Genomic DNA, 19,688 nt, shown 5'->3' with positions numbered 1-19,688 from the left:
GTCCTGGGATTGGGCCCCACATCGGGCTCTCTGCTCAGCAGGGAGCCTGCTTCCTCCTCTCTCTGCCTGCTTCTCTGCCTACTTGTGATCTCTGTCTGTCAAATAAATAAATAAAATCTTAAAAAAAAAAAAGAACACACACACAAAAATATATATAATACATAATTATATAATTATATATTTAGGTTAATATAATCACACAGTGTGATATAACTATGTTTATATATGCTTGCATACTAAATATTAAATTTTTTCTCAGAATTTAATGTATAACAAAATTATTCTGTGTCATTGTACATTATATCATAAGATATTAATAGCGTTGGGTTTTTTTTTGGTCAGTCATCATGATGTGTTTTAAGACCTAGCCGTGTTGCTCTGTGGACACCTGTTCTGGGTTTGTGGGGGCTTTGCAGGACTTCCTGGTGACTCTCTTCTTGGGGTGGCACCCAGGCTGCCCCTAGCTCAGAGAAGGATGTGTTTGTGTCCCTTTATGAGACTGGGAGCAAATGTCCTGGTACACACACCCAGGAGCTAACTGAATTCGACTAAGTTGTGCCAAGTGGTCCTCGGGAATCAGAGTTCCCAGGGCCCCACATCCCCAATCTCCACTTGACATTTTCCAGCTTCCAACCTTTGCCAGACCAATGGGATGACTCACTGTTGTTTTAATTTGCACTTCCTTGATCAGTTACCAAGAATTTCTAACATCCTCTCAGGTGCCTGTCAGAGTCCTGGGGTTTCCTGGTCATTTGCTCACCCTCTTGGCCCATTTTTCTATCAGAGTGGCTGTCTCTTTTTCTTGTTGATTTGCAGCTGTGCCTGTCACCTTCTAAAGATTCATTTCTCATTGATTTTAAACCTTGTAAAATACCTGTTCCCACTCTGTCATCTCATCTGATACTTGTCCCTTGGTGTCCTCATTAAAAGAAATCTTTATTCTGATATTATCAAGTGCTAATGCCTTATGAAGTTTTGTGGTTTGCTTCAGAAGCCTTTTCCTTTGTGGTTGGCGGTGTTCTTGGGGGTGTCAACCATCCCTCCAGGCCTCAAGAGGGGTGCTTGTACCAACCTCCCTTCCTGACACTTCTCTGGGTCCCTGGGGGTAGGGGGCGGGGTGTGGACACACCACAAGCTCTGCTCAGCCTGCATGTTACATCACCTGTTAAGATGCAGGGGCTGGGGAGATGGACTGAGAGGCGGACAGACAGCACGTCATGGCCCGCCCCACTAGAGACTTGGTGAGTGGGGGGGAGGGGGAGGGGACGGGTAGAGAGGCAGGGAGAGATTGGACCTGAGACTATACAGTATGTCATGTCACGGAAAAGTTAAATGGCATGAGCTCTGTGCTTGTCTAAATGTTCCGGGATGGAAAATATAATCCATGGTGACTTCTTTTAGTGAAAAGAAGAAAGGAGTAAAAATATCCATCTAGGAGAGCTCTGGTTGAACTAACTAGCACCCAAGGTTTGGCAGAAGCATATTAATTACTATGACCCATTTATTCCGCTCCTGGGTATCTACCTACAGCACTGCGCACTTGAACATTCAGCAAAGACCAGGTGCTAGAAGGTTCACGGCAGCCTTGTTCACAACAGCCCCACACTGGAAGCAATGGAGCTGTCCATGACGGGAAAATTGCTCAATAAAGTGTGGAAAAGTCACACAATGCAGGAACCAAAAGGAATAACTATAACCAAGTATAACATGCAAGAATCACAAAAACATAATTATCAAGGGGAAGAAGTCAGACACAATAAACTACTCCATTTAGAAACAACTCAAACCCCTGGCAAAACTACCCTGCTAGAAATCAGGCTAGTGGCAGCTTTCCAGAGGCAGGGCTGGAAGGGGCTTGTGCAGGGGACTCTGGGCGGGATGGAAAGTTTCTGTTTCTTGATTTTGTCACTGTTATGCTCAGTTTATCACAACTCATGCACCTAAACCCTTAGAATTTGTACTTTTCCTGTACATCAGTTTACAAATGACAAGCATGACACATTTAAGCAAAAGCAAAAAAAAAACAAAAACAAAAACAAAAAAAAACCACACATACTCAAAAGAAAAGCCTGCATTTCTATGAGCATGTATTTGTGTACCTAAACAAATGTACAGCCAATGGAACAGATGAAACCCAGCAATACATGATACTGGTATCCCCTGCCTAAGGGGAAAGGGGCTGCAAGAGGGCTTAACTCCATCTATAATGTTTTTCATAATAAGATAATAGTCTTTAAGATTGTGTGATGATGAAATGGGCTGATATTTTAAAAGCCCTTAGAACATTGTGTGGCATGGTACTACTTAAGGGCTTGTTACAACAAAAGTAATAAAGTGAAAATGTTTTATGGGATACAAATGGTACTCTTAAAAAGAAACCAGGATTAAAAGAAACATAAGAAGAAATATATAAGGTATTACTTGTGACTTTCCATTCAAACCTTTGTGTCTTACATATACCAATATATCCTTACAGAAATGCAGACTTTCTGAGCACATATTTTTACATAAATGTGTCATAATAGCCATACTTAAAAAAAAAAAAAAAAAAACTGCTCTCCTTGAAGTACAGCAGCAACAGAACACAGAATCACGGGTCTAGAGACCGAAAGATGGGGGAGATAAAGAGAGAGCCCGCTGGGCCACTGGGGGTGGGGGCGGCAGCACCGGAAACCTCAGCCTGAAGGGATCCCCATGTGGGGGAGGGGGGACCTTTGGTCTCTCCCCAGCCTCTTCCTTCCCCCTGGCCTGGGGCTGGGTGGGGAGGGGCAGTTCCTCTTTCCTTCCCAAGCACTGAGGAGGCCCCAGCTCCCAAGGGGCTAAGAAGCTGGAGCACTGGGGAGGGGGAAGAACTGAGCCAGACTCTTGCAAGACCCCCTCCCCCCACCAGGAAACATGAACAGGAAAGACAGCAAGAGGTGAGAGGACCCTCCCCAAGGAGACCGGGAGTACCCTAAGCCCTTGGGCCTCTGGCTACACAGGAAGGCTGGAGAGTACTAAGGCAGCCAGCAGGGGGTCGGTCTCTAGGGACAAGAGCTGGAGCAGGGGCAAGGGACACAGGTGAACAGTACTTCAGGGAGTCCCAGGCTACTAGGGCTGGGGCTGTGTGTCTGAGCATCTGAGGCTGGTCCTTGCTGTAACTGGAGTTTCAGCTGCTCTGTATCCCCTTCTGCCCCGCCCCCACTCCTCCTTGCTCCCTAGATTAGGTGTCTCTGTCCTCCCGGGGCTCTTCCTGGTGTCCCTTGCTGCCCCCTGCTCCTAAACTGGAAACTCCAGGCTCCTGCCGGGCCCTGCCCCAGGGGAGGGGAGTATGACGCAGGGCAAGGCTGCTCTCCTTCTTCTTAAACCCCTCCTGGCTGCTCTAGGCTCTATGGAGAGCGGATCATCCACCGGTAAGGGCCTCGCAGCTTCTGGAACGGGCTTCCCATGACCTGGACAAACTTGCTTTCCTGTCCTCCCAGGGGCGATGGTGGCTGGGTCCCTAGCCTGAGTAACTCCTCCAGCCTCCTCTGGCATGTCTCTGATGGGCAGAGGGGTCCCCTCCCCATAACATCCAGCAGTTTAGTGGCGGAGACCTGGCTGCCTCATTTTCTGGCTGTGTGACCTTAGGTAAGTCACTTAATTGTTCCATGCCCCAGTTTCTTCCTCTGTTAATAGAATAACACCCCCCCACCCCCCCAGGAGGGTCTGGGAAGTCCTCAGTGAGACAGTTTGGAACAGTGGTTCCCAAGCTTGAGCATGCATCAGAACCACCTGGAAGACTTGTAAAACCCAGACTGTCAGCGGCACCTGGCTGGCTTAGTCGGTGAAGCAGATGGCTCTTGATCTCAGGGTGGTGAGTTCAAGCCCCATGATGGGGACAGAGATTACTTAAAAATAAAAAGTCTTTAAAACACACACATACACTGGGCCCACATCTAAAGTTTCTGAATCTGTAGTTCTCTGGTGGGACCTGAGAATTTGTATTTCTTTCTTTTTTTTTTAAGATTTTGCTTATTTATTTGACAGAGAGAGAGAGAGATCACAAGTAGGCAGAGCAGCAGGCAGGGAGAGAGGGGGAAGCAGGCTTCCTGCTGAGCAGAGAGCCCGATGCGGGGCTCAATCCCAGGACCCTGAGATCATGACCTGAGCTGAAGGCAGAGACTTAACCCGCTGAGCCACCCAGGTGCCCCGAGAACTTGTATTTCTATCGTGTTTCCAGGTGTTGCTGGTGGTACCAGTTGGAATATGCTTTGAGAACCACTGATCTAGACAAATGCACAAGCCTCCGCCCAGCACATATTCAATGCTCAGTAAATGCCAGCTCAAGAACACTCAGGACTGATTCTCTGAACCCTGAGGATGCGCCAGGGACATGGCAGTGCCCTTGTGATGAGGGTCGCCTCACTTCTGCTTTCACTCTGTACCCTAGGCCTGGCTTCTAGTTTGCCCCATCACTCTCTTTCTCTGTATCTCAAGTTCGACTTCCCCATCTCTGGCCACTTAACAGGTTCAGCAAGCTAAGTCCCTTATTATTTTTTTTAAAGATATTATTTATTTGTTTGTTTGTTTGTCTGTTTGAGACAGAGAGAAAGAGCACCTGCATGAGTGGAGGAAGGGGCAGAGGGAGAAGGAAAAATGGACTCCCCACTGAGCAGGCTTCAGGCAGGGCTCCATGCGGGCCTTGATCCCAGAACCCTGAGATCATGACCTGAGCCCAAAGCCGACACAACCGACTGAGCCACCCAGATTCCCCAAACTAAATCCCTTATTTAGCACTTTTGAAAAGCAAAGCATTGGATGTTCATAATAAATTCCTGGGGAAAGTCTAAGGATGACAGAAACTGAAGCTCAGAGACATTAAGTGACTAGCCAAAGTCACACAGCCAACATAAATTCCTCTAATCCCACTCTCTCTAACCCTTGTGGAAGCCAAGCCCATTCAGCCTGGATTCTGCTCCCTCCTTCCTCTACTATCCCTGTCTCTCCATTACCCTCTTTCCCCAACTGGAACACAAGCCTCAGGGAGGCACAAGGCAGAGCGAGGGTTATTTTTAAACTTTCCTTGAATCTGCCTCACCCCAGGGACCCTGCCCAGCTCTGAAGAGCCCTGGCGAGGCCACTTTGCACCCATGTCTTCTCTCCAAACCTAGGGACCCAGGCTGGTGGCTAAGACTCAGGTCCTGCCAAAGTACTGGCTTAGGGGAGGGGGTCTATCACCTTAGGAGGCGGTCCAACTTGGGGAGAAGGGACAGACTGCTTTCATGAAGCCTGGGGGAAGGAGGGACCACCACTGGAGAGCAAAGGGGAATTGTGAGGAGTCTCCCTGAAGGCAGAACCTGGCAAGGACAGGAAGGAATGACTGGGGGAGTATGGGTAGGAGGGGTGGGATGCTGGTGTCCCATGCATGATTCCCTGGGAGGTCAAGATACATTCCAGGATTCTGCCAACAGGAAGTGTCTCCATAAGGCCTTGGAATTACAGTCAAGGGGAATTTGGGAGCAATGCCTGGAGGAAGGAGTTCTGACAATTCTCTGGAAGGTCCTTACTAATCCTGGGGGTCGTCTTCTCCATGATTTCCTTGGGGTTCTGGATGGTCTTGAGAGTCTTTTCCCCTGATTCCCTGAAGGGGGCAGGAGTAACCCTTTGAGTTTGCTGGTAGGAGAAGGCTCCCGTGATCTGGAATACTCCAGGGATTTTCTTCCATGATGTCTTGGGGTTTGGGGGTCAAGAAGAATTCTGGGGGTCTGCCCGAAGGACAGGGTTCCCATGATTCCCCGGGGACTGTGCCCACAGGAAATCCCACCAGGAATGCCCAGGAAAGACAGGAGGGCGGGGCCGGCCCCGACAGGCCCGGCGCCACAAGACGTGCCCCAGCCCACGGGAAATCAGCAAGGTCATGGCTTCCATGGCTCTGGGCATGCTGAATGAGGGCGGCTGCAGCGAAGATGAGATGCTAGAGAAATGCATTCAGTCCTTCGGTGAGTATCCCCTTCCCTGGCCAGCCGCCCCAGTCCTAAGGTGGCAAAGCATCCACCTCTTTCTAGGCCTCAGTTTTGGGTGGGTGGGGGGTATAAAGTGGTAGCAAGGGTGTGTGGAATGAATCTCAACCACAACATTCAGGACGAGAGAAACACACACATTTCTTTTTCCTGAGATGCGGAGGGGGAGGAGGTCTGATGCTATTTCCATCTACACCATGACTTGTCAGGTGCTATGCTTGTCTCTGCCCGGTACAGACAAGCAAACCGAGACACCCTCAGGAGGCCAAGCTGCCTGCCCTAATTCATGCAGGGAGAAAGAGGGAGAGCTGGAGTTCGAACAAGTCAATCCCAGGGGCTCTGGAGACCATGCAGTCTCTTGCCCAGGACCCTTTCCAACACAGAGTCCCCTTCTCCCGCCCCTAGACTCAACAGGAAACCTGCGCCGTGGAGACCACATTCTCAACATGGTACTGGCGATGCACAGCTGGGTGCTGCCTTCTACCCACCTCGCTGCCCGTCTGCTGACCTTATATCCTCCCAAGGCCATGAGCAGGGCATGGAGGGTAGAGGGCAGAGACCCGAGAGTTGGGGGAGATGGGGACAGGGTGAAAAGGCAGGCTTGGGATGCTGGATATCAGAGCCTTGACCAGAACTCAAGTACCAGGAGGCCACAGGGAACACACAGGAACAGAGGCGGCTCCAGATCTGTCACCTGCTCAGGTAGGGCTGGGCCCAGACCTCTACTCCTATGACTCAAGACGCCTGTCTTGTTCCCTACCCCAAAAAACACCTCCCAGAGATTCCCCAGACTGATTCCTCACAGACCTACTGGCCCTGCTCCCCCAAATACCACTTCTGAGATAGGCCTTGTTTGGTTCCCAGGACCCTCCCTATTCTGCTCCTTAGAGCCCTTACCTCTTAGAGATCCATGACCAGATCCTAGAGACCCTCTCATAACTGATGCCCAGAGACCTCCAGCTCTAATCCCCCAACCTCCCATATGACCTGGCCTAACTTTTAAGACCATTCTTACCTTGTTCCCCAGACATCTCACCCCTCAGAAGCCCCAGTTTAGTTATGGAGACCCACCTCCCACTATCCTGCTTCCTAGCAATCCCACCTCCAAGAGGTCCCCCCAGTTTTTCTCCCATTGAGTCCCCAGCCTGCAGTTAGAGGCCCCCCAGCCCTAGAGACAGCCCCGTGTGGTGCCTCTCCAAACCCTAACCTTCCAGAAACCCCCAGTCCAGTACCCAGAGACTCCTCAGCCCAAGAGACCCCTTTCAGAGAACTTCCCCATGCCCAGCCTCATCTCACTACCTCTAAACCACCCTCAGATACTGGCTGACCCAACACCCTGAGACTGTACACCAGGAGCCTCAGTTAGAAGAGGTGATAGGTCGCTTCTGGGCCACTGTGGAGCAGGAGGGCAACTCTGCCCAGAGGAGCCTGGGAGACTCCTCCAACCTGTGAGTCAGTCACTCTCCACCCCCATTCTGTCGTCTCCCTCCTCACCCCCACATCCTCCACCCTGTACAATACCCTGCCCGATACCCTGTCCCTCTTTGCTCCCAGCCTGAGCCCCGGTGGCCCTGGCCCCCCGCACCCCATGAGCAGCCCAGGCCTAGGCAAAAAGCGCAAAGTGTCCTTGCTTTTCGACCACCTGGAGACGGGGGAGCTGGCTCAGCATCTCACTTACCTGGAGTTCCGGTCCTTCCAGGCAATCACGGTGAGGAGTCCCTTCCCCCACCTAGGGGTGACAGGGAGTGGGGTGGAGCCCAGGGAGACTCAAAGGACCCCTACATGGGCATTAGGCAGAGATCCCAGACTCTCAAACATGGGGGCTAGAAGGTTAGGAAAAATAAGTTAAGCTGGCTGAGGACAGAACTCCTGGGTTCAAATCCATCAGCCCTTCCTTAACTGTGTAACTTTGATTTAGTTTCTCAACCTCTCTGGGACTTAGACTTCTCATTTATAAAATGGAGATCATAAGACTTCATTAGATGGTTGGGAGAATTAAATTAATATGCCCATTTAAAAATGCTTGTCAGGAAGTGCCTGCGTGGCTCAGTCATCTGACTGACTCTTGATCTCAGGTCTTGATATCAGGGTAATGAGTTCAAGTCCCACATTGAGTGTGGAGCCGACTTTAAAAAAAAAAAAATACCTGTCACAGTGCCTGGCACACAGTAAGTGCTCAAAATATTTCATTAATTATTCATTTATTCAAGAAGCATTTAAGTTCACTGTGCCTCAGTTCCATTATCTGTAAAAAGGGCAATTTAACACTTCCTGCCTCATAGGATCAGTCTTTTGTCCAGAGTGAATGCTACCTGGTAGAACGATCTATAATTGCCATGTTTTGCCATATTTTACCCACCCAAATGACAATTTCGTATGCTTCAACCTATCTATAAGTATTAGCTATTGCCATCACCACTTCAAGGGAAGGTGGTGATCGGGTTTCTTAACATGGAAATTTCCTGATCCATCACACACTGCACACAGAGTGTGGGACGCATAGGTATGGAACACCGACCCCTTGAGCAGGACAAATAGAAATTGCTTTCATGCCTTCTTTGCCATCCTTCCCTTTGCTCACTGAATACCAGTCAGGTATACAGTTAGGAGCAACAGACTGGGTTCACACCTGTGTGACCCTGGGCAAATTATCCTCTCTGTGGCTCAACCAGCTTCATCTCTAAAACGTGAATAATACAGTAGGGTATTCACTCGGTAGAGTTGATGTGAGGATTAAATTAGTTGATAGGACAGAGGGCTCAGAACGGTGTTGACTTTATTTAAACATTTCTCGTCAGCGGGTTGGGGCACGGTGATGTCAAGGACATGTGACAGCCAGACTAGGGCCCCAGAGGTCCTAACTGCTAGGGGGATGGGCGTGTGAGGACAAGGCCAAGGCGCCACTGCCCACCCTGACGCCCACCTCACCCCCAGCCCCAGGACCTGCGGGGCTACGTTTTGCAGGGCTCCGTGCGGGGCTGCCCGTCCCTGGAGGGATCCGTAGGGCTCAGCAACAGCGTGTCCCGCTGGGTGCAGGTCATGGTGCTGAGCCGTCCTGGGCCCGCACAACGCGCGCAGGTGCTGGACAAGTTCATCCAGGTGGCACAGGTGAGGCCTGCCCGGAGGGGCTGAGGGGCTGAAAGAACGGCCGGGCGCAAATATCTGACCCCCACCCCCACCCCCACACGCCTCGCAGTCCAACTGCCAGGCCCTCACCGCCGCTGACCAGCTGACCAGCCCAGGAGTGAGGTTATCCACACCCTGGTTCTGGCCCCGCCCCCTTCGCGTCACGCCCACCCCGACTCCGCCCTGAGGTCCTCGTCCGGAGGTTCTAACCTGGGACTGTGACTGCACTTCTTCCTTGACCTTGATATTACCACGTCAAACCCGCCCTGGCCCCATTTGGTCCTTGACGTAGCTGTCGATTATGTCCTCTCTTGGCCCGTCCCCCAAGCCTTATGCCCGAATGTTCTGTCCACAGGGCACCAAAAGCGTCTCTGGCAGGCCCCCACGTTTGTGTCACCCCCCCACCCCCGTCTCTAGGTCCCAGCCGTCCCTTCGGGACAGACTGCATGCCTCCCTCCGCATCACGTCAGGTCTCTCTATGGCTCAGCCTCATTGTGTCACAACCTCTCTCTTCCCCTTCCCTAAATAGATACCTTCGCTCCTTTCTAGAGAAAAGGGAAGCCTCCTGCCACCACCGTGGCCACACCCCTCGCGTACTTCCTCTCAGGCCACGCCCTTCCTCATCTCCTTGCCTTGCCTGTGCGGGTCTCTGGGACCTGGAGATTCCAGCATCCGCCAGGGGTCTCCTCGGTCGGGGGGGGGGGGGGGGGTCTTCCATTCCTCTCTGGCTCCACCCCATCCCCACAGCGACCTCTGCCCTGCAAACTTGGAAAAGGGGAGGATGGGGCAGTTGGCCCTGCTGCTCAGCTGACCCCGCACTTGTCCCTCTTGCCCTGCTGATTCTTCCATTTCACTCTGGCCCCATTCACCTCTGCCGGGCTCCTAACTCTGGCCCAGAACCCAGGTCATCTCCCTTCAGCTGTCTGACTCTCAGAGCAGTCTGACCCCCAAGCGCCTGTCACCTGACATCTGTCTGAATTCCCCACACCTGTCTAATCCTCAAACCTATCTAACTCCTCACACTTGCCTGACTCCTACCCCCAGTTCTTTCTGACCCCATGTCAGTCTGTCACCTGCCTGACCCCCCACATAATGCCTGTACAGCTGCTTGCAGCCCATTCCTTCCTGACACTCCCACCTCCAGCCACTCCACTTCCTGCCACCTCCCACCTGATGCTTACAGTGGCCCATACCCACACATGCCTGACACCCCAATTCAACTGGAATGCCGTCATGGGAACCCCCATTTTGCCTCTCCCCCATGTGATACCCACCATCTCTGCATCACCCTCCCTTCCTAGAGGCTCCACCAGCTGCAGAATTTCAACACACTGATGGCCGTCACGGGGGGCCTGTGTCACAGTGCCATCTCCAGACTCAAGGACTCCCATGCGCACCTGAGCCCTGACAGCACCAAGGTGAACCCCCTCTATTCTCCCCAAAGTTCCAGCGGTCAATTATCCTGAAGCTCCACACTCTTCCCCCATCCCCTCCAACCCTAGCCAGGGGCCCTGGAGCCACCTGGAGATCTTGCCCCTCCAAATGGGACAGAACCCCAGACTGTCCTCCTCTGTCTTTCTTCCTCCCTCTTCAAGCATGCACACCTCACGCTGACCCCTCTCCACTGTTTCCAGTCCTAAGCAGGACTGGAGGGACTCAGATGAGAGAGATGGTAGCAAAGAACTTGGGAGTCCCAGGTGGGGACTGAAATGATGCCCCTAAGGATACCAAATTTAGGCCACCCATGGGAGGAGCACAGGTTAGGCATGTCCCGGGAAGTGTATGGGGAGAGTCTAGTGTGGAGGTCAGGACCTGGCAGGAGATTAGGCTGGAGATGCCCAGCGGAAGATCCTGTTGAGATCTGTAAGCTGAACTAAGGTGTCTGGGCTTTATCCAGAGGGCAACGGGGAGCTAGGAAAGGTTCACTAATGATGACCCATTTCAGTTTTGGGAAAAGTAATGATGACAGATTTCAGTTTGGAGAGGGGGGAATCACTCTAGCCTGGGGAATGGAGGATATGGAGCTTTTCTGAGATGGGAACCCAAAAGGAAGAGCAGTTTGTGGGGGGAGGGGATGCTGAGGCCAATGTGGGACATGGAGGTAGATGTCCAAATTACCCCTGGGCCCCTGAGAGTGCAGAACCCAAATGGGAGGCTGCCAGGACACTCCCCTCCAGGGGGTGAAGGGAGCAGAAATGGCCTCTCTCACAACACCTGCCCCCCACAATATGCCCTCCCTCACAGGCCCTGCTGGAGCTGTCTGAGCTTCTTGCTGCGCACAACAACTACACGCGATACCGCCGGGCCTGGGCTGACTGCACAGGTTTCCGGCTGCCCGTCCTGGGTGTGCACCTCAAAGACCTGGTGTCCCTTCATGAGGCACAGCCCGACCGGTTGCCTGACGGACGCGTGCACCTACCCAAACTCAACAGCCTCTACCTGAGACTACAGGAGCTGGCGGCCCTTCAGAGGCAGCAACCCCCATGCAGCGCCAGCGAGGACCTGCTGCACCTGCTCACGGTGAGCCGCCTTGCCCCACCCAGGCTGGGGGCCCAGGGACTGCACCTACAGGCTCTGCAGACTTAGGGTCCTGGGTGCAGGAGGGTCCGCGTCCTTGTCATGCCCATTCTACAGATTGGGAAACTGAGGTCCACAAGGTGAAGTCACTGATCTACTGTCCCACAGCAGTAAGACCTGGATTCGAACCCAAGCCGGTCAGCCTCAGAACCCGTGTGTTACCATATGTTAACTACCACACTACATCTTCAGACTGCGAGTGTGTGGTTCTGGCTGCATTCTATTTATATAATTTTATATATGTATTCTCTGCCCATGGATCTAGAAATTGAGAGAGACTGGGATTCTGAAGGCCATGGAGTCTAAGACTGATTTTCAGACCCCAAGACAGGACCAGCTACATAATTCGCAGTGCCTGGTGCAAAATGAAATGTGGGGCTCCTCACTCAAAATTCTTCAGAATTTCAAGATGGCAACAGCAGGGCACTAAGTGAAGTAGGGCCCTTCTGAATGTGGGCCCTGCTTGTGAAGCTGACCTTGCCCTAAGATGACTGGTGCCCAAAGCTCTGTGCTCTGCTGATTCTAGAAGGCCATCGAGTCCAAATATTTATCGAGCACCTGCTGTGAGCCAGACACTGCTTAGCACGTTGGGGGAAAAAAAAACTGCTGTTCTTGTGGGGCTGACTTCCCAGTAGGAGAGACAGCCAATAAAACAAAGTAAATGAGTAAATCATATGGTCTTTCAGAGGTTAAGTGTTAATAGTGAAAACTAAAGTAGAAACCAGCAAGGAAAGTCATAGGGGTTTACAAGTTTAAACAGGACCCAAAATAAGCCTCAGTGAGAAGATGGCATTTCTAGACCTAGGAAAAGGGGGTATGGAGATGGACCGGGGCCTCGGTGGGAGAGGGGAGCCTAGGAGTCCCCGGAAAAGAGAGGCTTTGGGAAGAGGATGTAAATGGGGATCCAGGCAAGGCACAGGCCGTTGGTAGGAGGATGGAGACAAGGCTCGGTAATGCCCTTCCCCCCCTCCCACCCCACAGCTTTCCCTGGATCTCTTCTACACAGAGGATGAGATCTATGAGCTTTCTTATGCCCGGGAGCCCCGCTGTCCCAAGAGTCTGGTAAGAACTGACCCCTGCCCCCTGCCCACCAGCCCAAGCCCACACACTGACTAACTGTTCCCCTCTGTCCTTGCCCCAGCCACCCTCCCCCTTCAAAGCGCCCCTGGTGGTGGAGTGGGCCCCTGGAGTGACACCTAAGCCCGACAGGGCCACCCTGGGTCGGCACGTAGAGCAGCTGGTGGAGGTAAGAAGGGGACTGTGGCCTGGCCACTGGGGGCCAGGAAGGAAGGCATTTGTATAGTCCTGACCCAGAAGAGATCCAAGACCAGGAGGATCACGGTTTGGCCTTACTCTTTTCCATACTCCTCTGAAGTCTGTGTTCAAGAATTACGACCCTGAAGGCAGAGGAACTATCTCTCAGGAGGACTTTGAGCGACTTTCAGGCAACTTCCCCTTCGCCTGCCATGGGCTTCACCCACCCCCCCGCCAGGGGTAAGTACTCCTGACTTCTAGGTCCCCCAAAGATGAGGACGCTGGGGCTGCCGGGACTCCTGCGAAAAAGGGGCCAGTCACGCTGAGGTACAATCTCTGCCCCAGGAATGGCTCCTACAGCCGAGAAGAGCTGACAGGCTACCTGCTCCGGGCCAGTGCCATCTGCGCCAAGCTGGGCCTGGCCTTCCTGCACACCTTCCAGGAGGTCACCTTCCGCAAGCCCACCTTCTGTGACAGCTGCAATGGCTTTGTGAGTACCCTGCCCCTCTATTGGCCTTGTGGCCCATCTTGCCCAGAGAGTCCCAGGTCCTGACTCCTCACAGCCCAGGTTCCAAAAGCCAGCCCTGCCCTAGAGGGCTCCCAGGCCCCAAGCCCCAGATGGTCACCAAATTCCAGAAAATTCCCCAGTCTCAAATAATCCCACATCTCATATAAACCCTAAACACTGAATATGCCCAGAGTCTAGATAATGCCGAAATCCCAGATGATCTCCATCTTGGATCGCTGCCAAACTACGAATATCCCAAACCCTAGATAATCCACAGACCTGGGTGGATCATCTCCAAGCAGAATCCCTTTCCAAGTCTTTAGACTCCAGAAAATTCAAACCCTGGATAATTTTCAAATTCAAGACCTCTTCAAACTCTGGATAACAGACCGATCTCTCAATCTCCAAACCAACACTAATTCACAAACCTTGGGTTACTTCCCAAACCCACGTTTTCATTCACTTCCTATTCACGCAATACCTCCTGCGTGCCAGATTGTTCTAGACTTGAGGGCTGTGGACGGGGGCACACAGCAGAAGACACAACAGACACCATCCCTGCCCATAGAACTCATGGTTCATTAATACCAGATTTTTTTTTTTAAGATTTTATTTATTTATTTATTTGACAGGGAGAGATCACAAGTAGGCAGAGAGGCAGGCAGAGAGAGAGAGAGAGAGAGAGAGAGAGAGGAGGAAGCAGGCTCCCTGCTGAGCAGAGAGCCTGATGCGGGACTCGATCCCAGGACCCTGAGATCATGACCTGAGCCGAAGGCAGTGGCTTAACCCACTGAGTCACCCAGGTGCCCCATTAATTCCAGATTTTATCTAATATCCCAGGTGACTCCCCAAACTTACAATAACCCCAAATTCCTTTAGTCCCCACTTAAGCCTCCAACCTTGAGAATTTCTCAGACGGTCTCCACACCCCCAGAGACCAACCCCAGCCCCATCCACAACCCTCTTTCCCCCACAGCCTAAGTCACCAATTCTGCTTTCTCTTCGCAGCTCTGGGGCGTCACCAAGCAAGGCTACCGCTGTCGGGGTGAGTGAGGCCTCAGTGGTGGGAAGGAAGGCCAGCACCTACAGGCCAGATGAAGGGGGTGCCCAGGCTGGGCCTCTGCCCGCTAACTGCTGACCTTCCCCCAGACTGCGGGCTGTGTTGCCACAAACACTGCAGGGACCGCGTGAAGGTGGAGTGTAAGAAGAGGCCAGTGGCCAAGGGCGATGTGAGCCCCCCTGGAGCCCCCATCCCACCCACACTGGTTCCCCATACCAGCTGCGGTAAGACCCAGGGTATGGCTGCCCTGGGAAGGGGGCATAATTGATGGGGCTGTAAGTCCAAGGTCATGAGGCCTTTCCCATCATACCCACATCCCTCTCATCTATCACCCTACAAACAGGCTCAGAAGACAGTCTCTCCTACACACTATCCCTGGAACCCGAGACAGGGTGCCACCTTTGCCATGCGTGGACCCAGACAGAGCCCCCACACCTGGAAGCAGAGACGGTAAGGAGGAACTGCCCCGCACAGTCATCTGGATACAGGGGAGAACCATTTGCCTGGGGGGAAATCCAAGCTGATTTGGGGAAGCATAGGAAAGTAAAGAGATGCAAGAGTCCTGAATTGCATGGGCAGGAGGGTACAGATCGTGGTTCATTTCTAATGTTGATTGAAAAATAAAATTTTCAGTATGTTGGAGTAGCAGGTAGCCAGTAGTAGAACAGAAAAAGGATTTTAAGGAGAAAAACGGAAAAAGAAGAAGGCAAGGAAGAGGCCAAACACACCAGGAATTGTAACTGGTGTCAGTGGAGGAAATCTTACTCTGTGAAGGTAGAGACTTTCGGATTGAGTTCAAAAACCAGAACATCTGGAGGAGTTTTCATTCATCCCCTAAACAAAGTCAGGGAGAAGCTCTGCCTGCCCCTGGCAGTGCCCCGACTCCTAGATGCCACCCCCCCCACACCGCCCCGTGACCCAGTGTCTTCCTCCTTCCAGGTGCCCCTCCCAACGACTGCCTCGCCGCCTTCCCAGCCCTCCAAGCTGAATTCTTAGCCCCCGCTTAGGTCTGCTGTGTCTCACCTTTCCCCAGAGTCAGTCCCAAGTCCTGTTATTTGGCCTCTGGCAGGACCCCCAAAGGCACCACCGCTTTCCCAGCCACACCGCCTTCGGTAAAGAGTTCATCATCATCTCTTCCTCGGGAAAGTGATTTTCTTCCTTTGCCTCAGAGTGGCCACAACCTATACTCCCATTTCCCCGCACTTCCTATCTCTATGGTCTCGTGTTGGATATGTGTAGACTTAGGTATTACCCCACCACCTCCTTATATCTCCATTTTACAGATGAGGAAGCTGAGGCCCAGGGAGGTTAAGCTGCTCTCCAAGGTGGCAGAGCCTCTAAGTGTTGCAGGCAGGACTCAAGTCCTCAGAGAAGAAAGCTCCTCACCAGTATGCTACACTGACAGTCAGCATGGGTCAGGCCGGGCACTTATATTCCTACCTCTGGGGTTCCAGAGACAGGAGAGAAGGCTAGAGTAGAGGTGGAACAGGGAGCCTGTGAACACCCGAGTCCCTCCTCTGCTCAGAGCCCTTCCATATATCCCTCTCACTCAGGGAAAAAGCCAGAGCCCTCACTGTGACCCACCTCCCAGAATCTGTTCCATCACCTCTCGGACCTCACCTATCACCACTCACCCCCTTACTCATCCTGCTTCAGCTACACTGGCCTCTGTGGTCCCTGAACATGCTGAAAATACTACCTCAGGGCCTTTGCACTGGCAGTTCTCTCTGCCTAGAATGTTCTTCCAGAGGCCCCTCTTTGGGACTTAGGTCTAATGTTGCCTTCTGAGAGAGGCCCTTCTGACCATACTCAAAGTTGCAATCCACCCTGCAGTCCTGCTCTTGCCTTTTCTCCAAAGTTCTTAACCATCTAACAAACTATTCTTCTTATCTATTTATCTTGTTGAATGTCTGCTCCTCTTCACCAGAAATTGTCAACTCCAGAAGAGCAGGGATTTTATAATCTGTATTTTTTCACTGATGTACCCCTAGTGTTGAGAACAGGGCATGGCACATGGCAGGCACCTGAGAAGTCTTTGTTCAATGCCTAAATGTCTCCTTCCCCGCACCCACAGGAAGGGAAAGACGTGTTGCTAAAGAGCAGAGGACTGCGAGGGTCAGAGCAATAGGGGCCTGTTGAGACCCAGGGGACAAACACATCCCTACCCCTCCCCAGACCGGAGCACCCCAGACCTGCACCCCCCAAGAGATAGGTCCTACAGCTGTCATCAATTAAATTTATTTTCCAGAGAACACGGTCCGTGTTGTGGGGTGGGGGATGTGGGGAGGACATGTGGGACCTTAGGAGCAGGAGATGTGGGGCCTGGGAGTCAGATGCCAAGAAAAACTCAAAGTGACTCCCAAGGATTACCAATGGCATGTCACAAAGGATCCCCCCATCCAACCACCAGTCCCCCTTTATTTCTTCTTCTTCTTGCGACCCCAGTTCTGGTGGCCTGCCTTTCGCCCACCTCCGTCCTCTCTTCTGCTCTGCCAGCTGGGCATGGGAGCCTCCAGCTCATTTGGACGGCCCCCCCGGTCTGGCACGTTGCCCATAAGCACCTGAGAGTTGATGAGACTTGAGTTTCAGGGAAGAAAAATGAACAAGGGGACCAGAGAGCCACGTTTGAAGGCCAAGGATGTGGGGGCCCTTCCCCACTCCTAGGGACCCACCTTGTTGATGGCACAGCAGGTCCCTTGGCGGGCAGCCTTGCTGGTGGCTGGGACAAGACGAGACAGGTCTGCTCGGGCAGCCAGGATGTGTGCGATGGAGACATCTGATTCTGGGGTCAGAGCCTCTCGAATTGGGATCAGCACTGCCTTCATGGCTTCTCCTTGGGCCTGGGGAGGGGGGCATGGAGATGGTGGCCAAGAGCCCTCCCCAGGTGGGGTCTGTCCCCTTGCAAGCATCTCTCTCTCTCTGCTTAGGGCCTCACCTCCCACATTCCTAAACACGAAGTATACCTCTGAAGACACTCCCAACTCGGAGCTGGGCATTCTAGAATGCCCTGGGCCTCTAAATTCTAGAATTTCCTGGAGGCCCTGAAATTCTAGAGCCCCAAACCTTACCAGATTCTAAGAAATTGCTATAAGATCATATTCCTGGCCCCCGTTCTTCCTTCCTGTAGTGGTAGCCCCCACAATTGGGCTTCCTGTTCCTGTCCAAGTCCTTTTCCCACACCTCTGCCCGATCACTCCAGTGGAAAGACGATGTTGTGAGGTCCAGGCGTTTCAGGAGCAGGCAGCGGCGGCAGCAGTACTGGTCTCCCAGCCTTTGGCACAGAGACTCCAGTGCCTCCTGGGGAAAAGGTCTCAGTCATGAGATGGGTCTCACTCCCATCTCCAGAGAAGGATGCTGTTGGCATACAGTCATACACAGTCTTACCCATCTGGGTGCGTCCAGGGGGAAGCTAAGGAGGGGCTGCAGGAACCCTGGGGGCAGGGAAGGCAGCAGCTCAGAGATCTGACGGGAGAAGGGAGTCTGAGGTTGACCAGGCAGAAACCAGATGTACTCTCCGTGGATTCCAGTTCCCCATGGCCCTCAGGACCCAGGCCTTGGAATCAATAATGGTGGTCACAGCTCTAGAAAAACATCCCGGTGGCTGGGGCACTCCAGCCAGAACCGCTTTTGGAGAAGGACTCTACCCCTACAACGAAAGTGGGGTGGCCCCAGTACGGAAGGGACTTCCAGCTCTCTACCTTGTCATGTAACTCCCACAGCAGCCGGCTGGCGGCGGTCCCAGGCTTCGGCCTGGGCAGCCCTAAAGCTCGGAGGGTAAGGACCAGTTCCTGAACCATGCCAGCTCCCTCCTCTGCCCCCTCCCCACAGGGCGGTGCGGGGCTGGGATCCAGCCGGCGATACAGACAGAGGAGGCGGGCAGCCTGCAGCTCCGAGCAGAGAAAGCCTAAAAGGGAAGTGTTGCAATCAAGGAGAGCTGCCGTCCCACCGACCCGGGTCAAAAAGCTCCACCTGGTTCAAAACTTCCAGGCTTCCAATCCTCAGGCCTTCTAGTTCCGTCCACCTAGAACCCTGGCTCCACCTCCAGGATGAGCTCCACCCACTCGGAGCCCCAGTCCCCCATTCGGAGCCCCAGCCCCCATTCGGAGCTCCAGTCCCCCGCTCGGACTTCGAACCCCGCCCACATCAGGACCACCTGGCCGGCTACATCAAATCCAACCCACTAGAACTTCGAGACACTCAGGCCAAAATTCGAACCCCACCCACCTCGAACCCTCCCGCCCGCCTCAATTCTAACCACGCCCCCATGGAGGGGGCGAACCCTGGCTCCGCTCGGCTGTGCTGAGCCCGCCCCTCCGGAGGCAAGAGAGCCAAGTAGCCTCGCCCACTTCCGCATCCCAGGCTCACGCAGCAGGCGCAGGCACGCGCCGGGATCCCGCAGCGCCGCCGCGCCCTCTCCGCCGCAGAGCGCGCGGTCCGGGCAGTGCAACTCCTGCAGCAGGCCGGCCAACTGTCGCAGGAATTCCTCCTCCGCGTCGGGGCCTGCAGGAGGCCGGAGAAGTCAGGTCGCGGCGGCGACCCCCGCAACCCCACCCCTCCGGGCTGCCCGCTCCACACGTACCGTCGCCGGCCCTCAGCGCCTCCGCGCTCTGTCCTCGCTCCCGCTCCAGGGCGCCCAGAGACGCCAGCTCCGCCGCCAGCCGCGCGCACAGCGCCCTGAAGTCTGGACACGAGGGGCCCAGCGACGGCGCCCCCGGGAAGCCCTCATACCTGTGGCAGGGCAAGGCAGCAGGAGGGGGTTGGGAAGGCCAAGAGCAATTTCTGAGGGCAAACCTGTCCTTTCCCGTATCCCCGCCTCCACCCCCCCTAGCCACACCCCGTTCCCCTTACCCCAAGGCCAGCAGGTCCTGGGCCACCGAGGCCCCCTCCCGCGCTTCCGCCTCCGCCCCCTCCATGAAAGCGTCGCCTCCTCGCCAGGTGCGCGCCCCCTGCCGGCCGGCGGGAGGCCCCGCCCCAGGAGCGGCGTGCGCCGTCGGCTCCCTGCAGGCTCCGACCAATCAGCCCCTAAGGGCCTTCGGCGTTTCGATTGGTACAGGTGGCCGCAGAGCCCGCCCCCATGTCAGCCCGCGCCGGGAGCTACAGTGCGGCGGTTCCGGTAACCGCGTCTAGACCGTGGAAAAGCCCCGGGTCTGTAAATCCGCGCGTGCATTCAGGCTCCCAGCTG

General features: G+C 53.8%; 2 protein-coding genes across 4 annotated transcripts; one reads left to right on the top strand and one right to left on the bottom strand.

Annotated features, from left to right (window-relative positions):
• The first annotated feature begins 2,766 nt into the window (after positions 1 to 2,766).
• On the top strand, positions 2,767 to 16,758 carry RASGRP4 (RAS guanyl releasing protein 4). Of its 2 annotated transcripts, XM_059151347.1 has the most exons (18): positions 2,777 to 2,918; positions 3,462 to 3,609; positions 5,776 to 5,960; positions 6,387 to 6,492; positions 6,621 to 6,683; positions 7,298 to 7,429; positions 7,536 to 7,689; positions 8,916 to 9,089; positions 10,409 to 10,525; positions 11,352 to 11,627; positions 12,666 to 12,746; positions 12,826 to 12,930; positions 13,060 to 13,178; positions 13,284 to 13,428; positions 14,455 to 14,491; positions 14,596 to 14,730; positions 14,850 to 14,956; positions 15,446 to 16,758. In XM_059151347.1, exons 3-18 carry the CDS (start codon positions 5,879 to 5,881, stop codon positions 15,500 to 15,502), a joined length of 1,890 nt encoding a protein of 629 aa, XP_059007330.1. In that variant the 5' UTR covers positions 2,777 to 2,918; positions 3,462 to 3,609; positions 5,776 to 5,878; the 3' UTR covers positions 15,503 to 16,758. The 2 variants fall into 2 exon arrangements, with proteins under 2 accessions (XP_059007329.1, XP_059007330.1); XM_059151346.1 differs by lacking the exon at positions 3,462 to 3,609 and having other exon boundaries at positions 2,767 to 2,918.
• FAM98C (family with sequence similarity 98 member C) lies at positions 16,729 to 19,498 on the bottom strand. 2 transcript variants are annotated; one of them, XM_059151348.1, is made up of 8 exons: positions 19,355 to 19,497; positions 19,086 to 19,234; positions 18,872 to 19,006; positions 18,205 to 18,410; positions 17,891 to 17,968; positions 17,687 to 17,803; positions 17,179 to 17,346; positions 16,729 to 17,067 (listed from the first exon to the last, which is right to left on the bottom strand). In XM_059151348.1, the coding sequence occupies exons 1-8, from the start codon at positions 19,417 to 19,419 to the stop codon at positions 16,924 to 16,926; spliced, it is 1,062 nt and encodes a 353-aa protein (XP_059007331.1). In that variant the 5' UTR covers positions 19,420 to 19,497; the 3' UTR covers positions 16,729 to 16,923. The 2 variants fall into 2 exon arrangements, with proteins under 2 accessions (XP_059007331.1, XP_059007332.1); XM_059151349.1 differs by lacking the exon at positions 18,205 to 18,410 and having other exon boundaries at positions 17,891 to 17,937; positions 19,355 to 19,498.
• Positions 19,499 to 19,688: the final 190 nt, after the last annotated feature.

Source organism: Mustela lutreola, chromosome 16 (assembly GCF_030435805.1).
Source record: "Mustela lutreola isolate mMusLut2 chromosome 16, mMusLut2.pri, whole genome shotgun sequence".
Classification (NCBI taxonomy): Eukaryota; Metazoa; Chordata; class Mammalia; order Carnivora; family Mustelidae; genus Mustela; species Mustela lutreola.
Note: the sequence above shows the minus strand (reverse complement) of the source record. Positions and strands in the feature narration are given on the sequence as shown.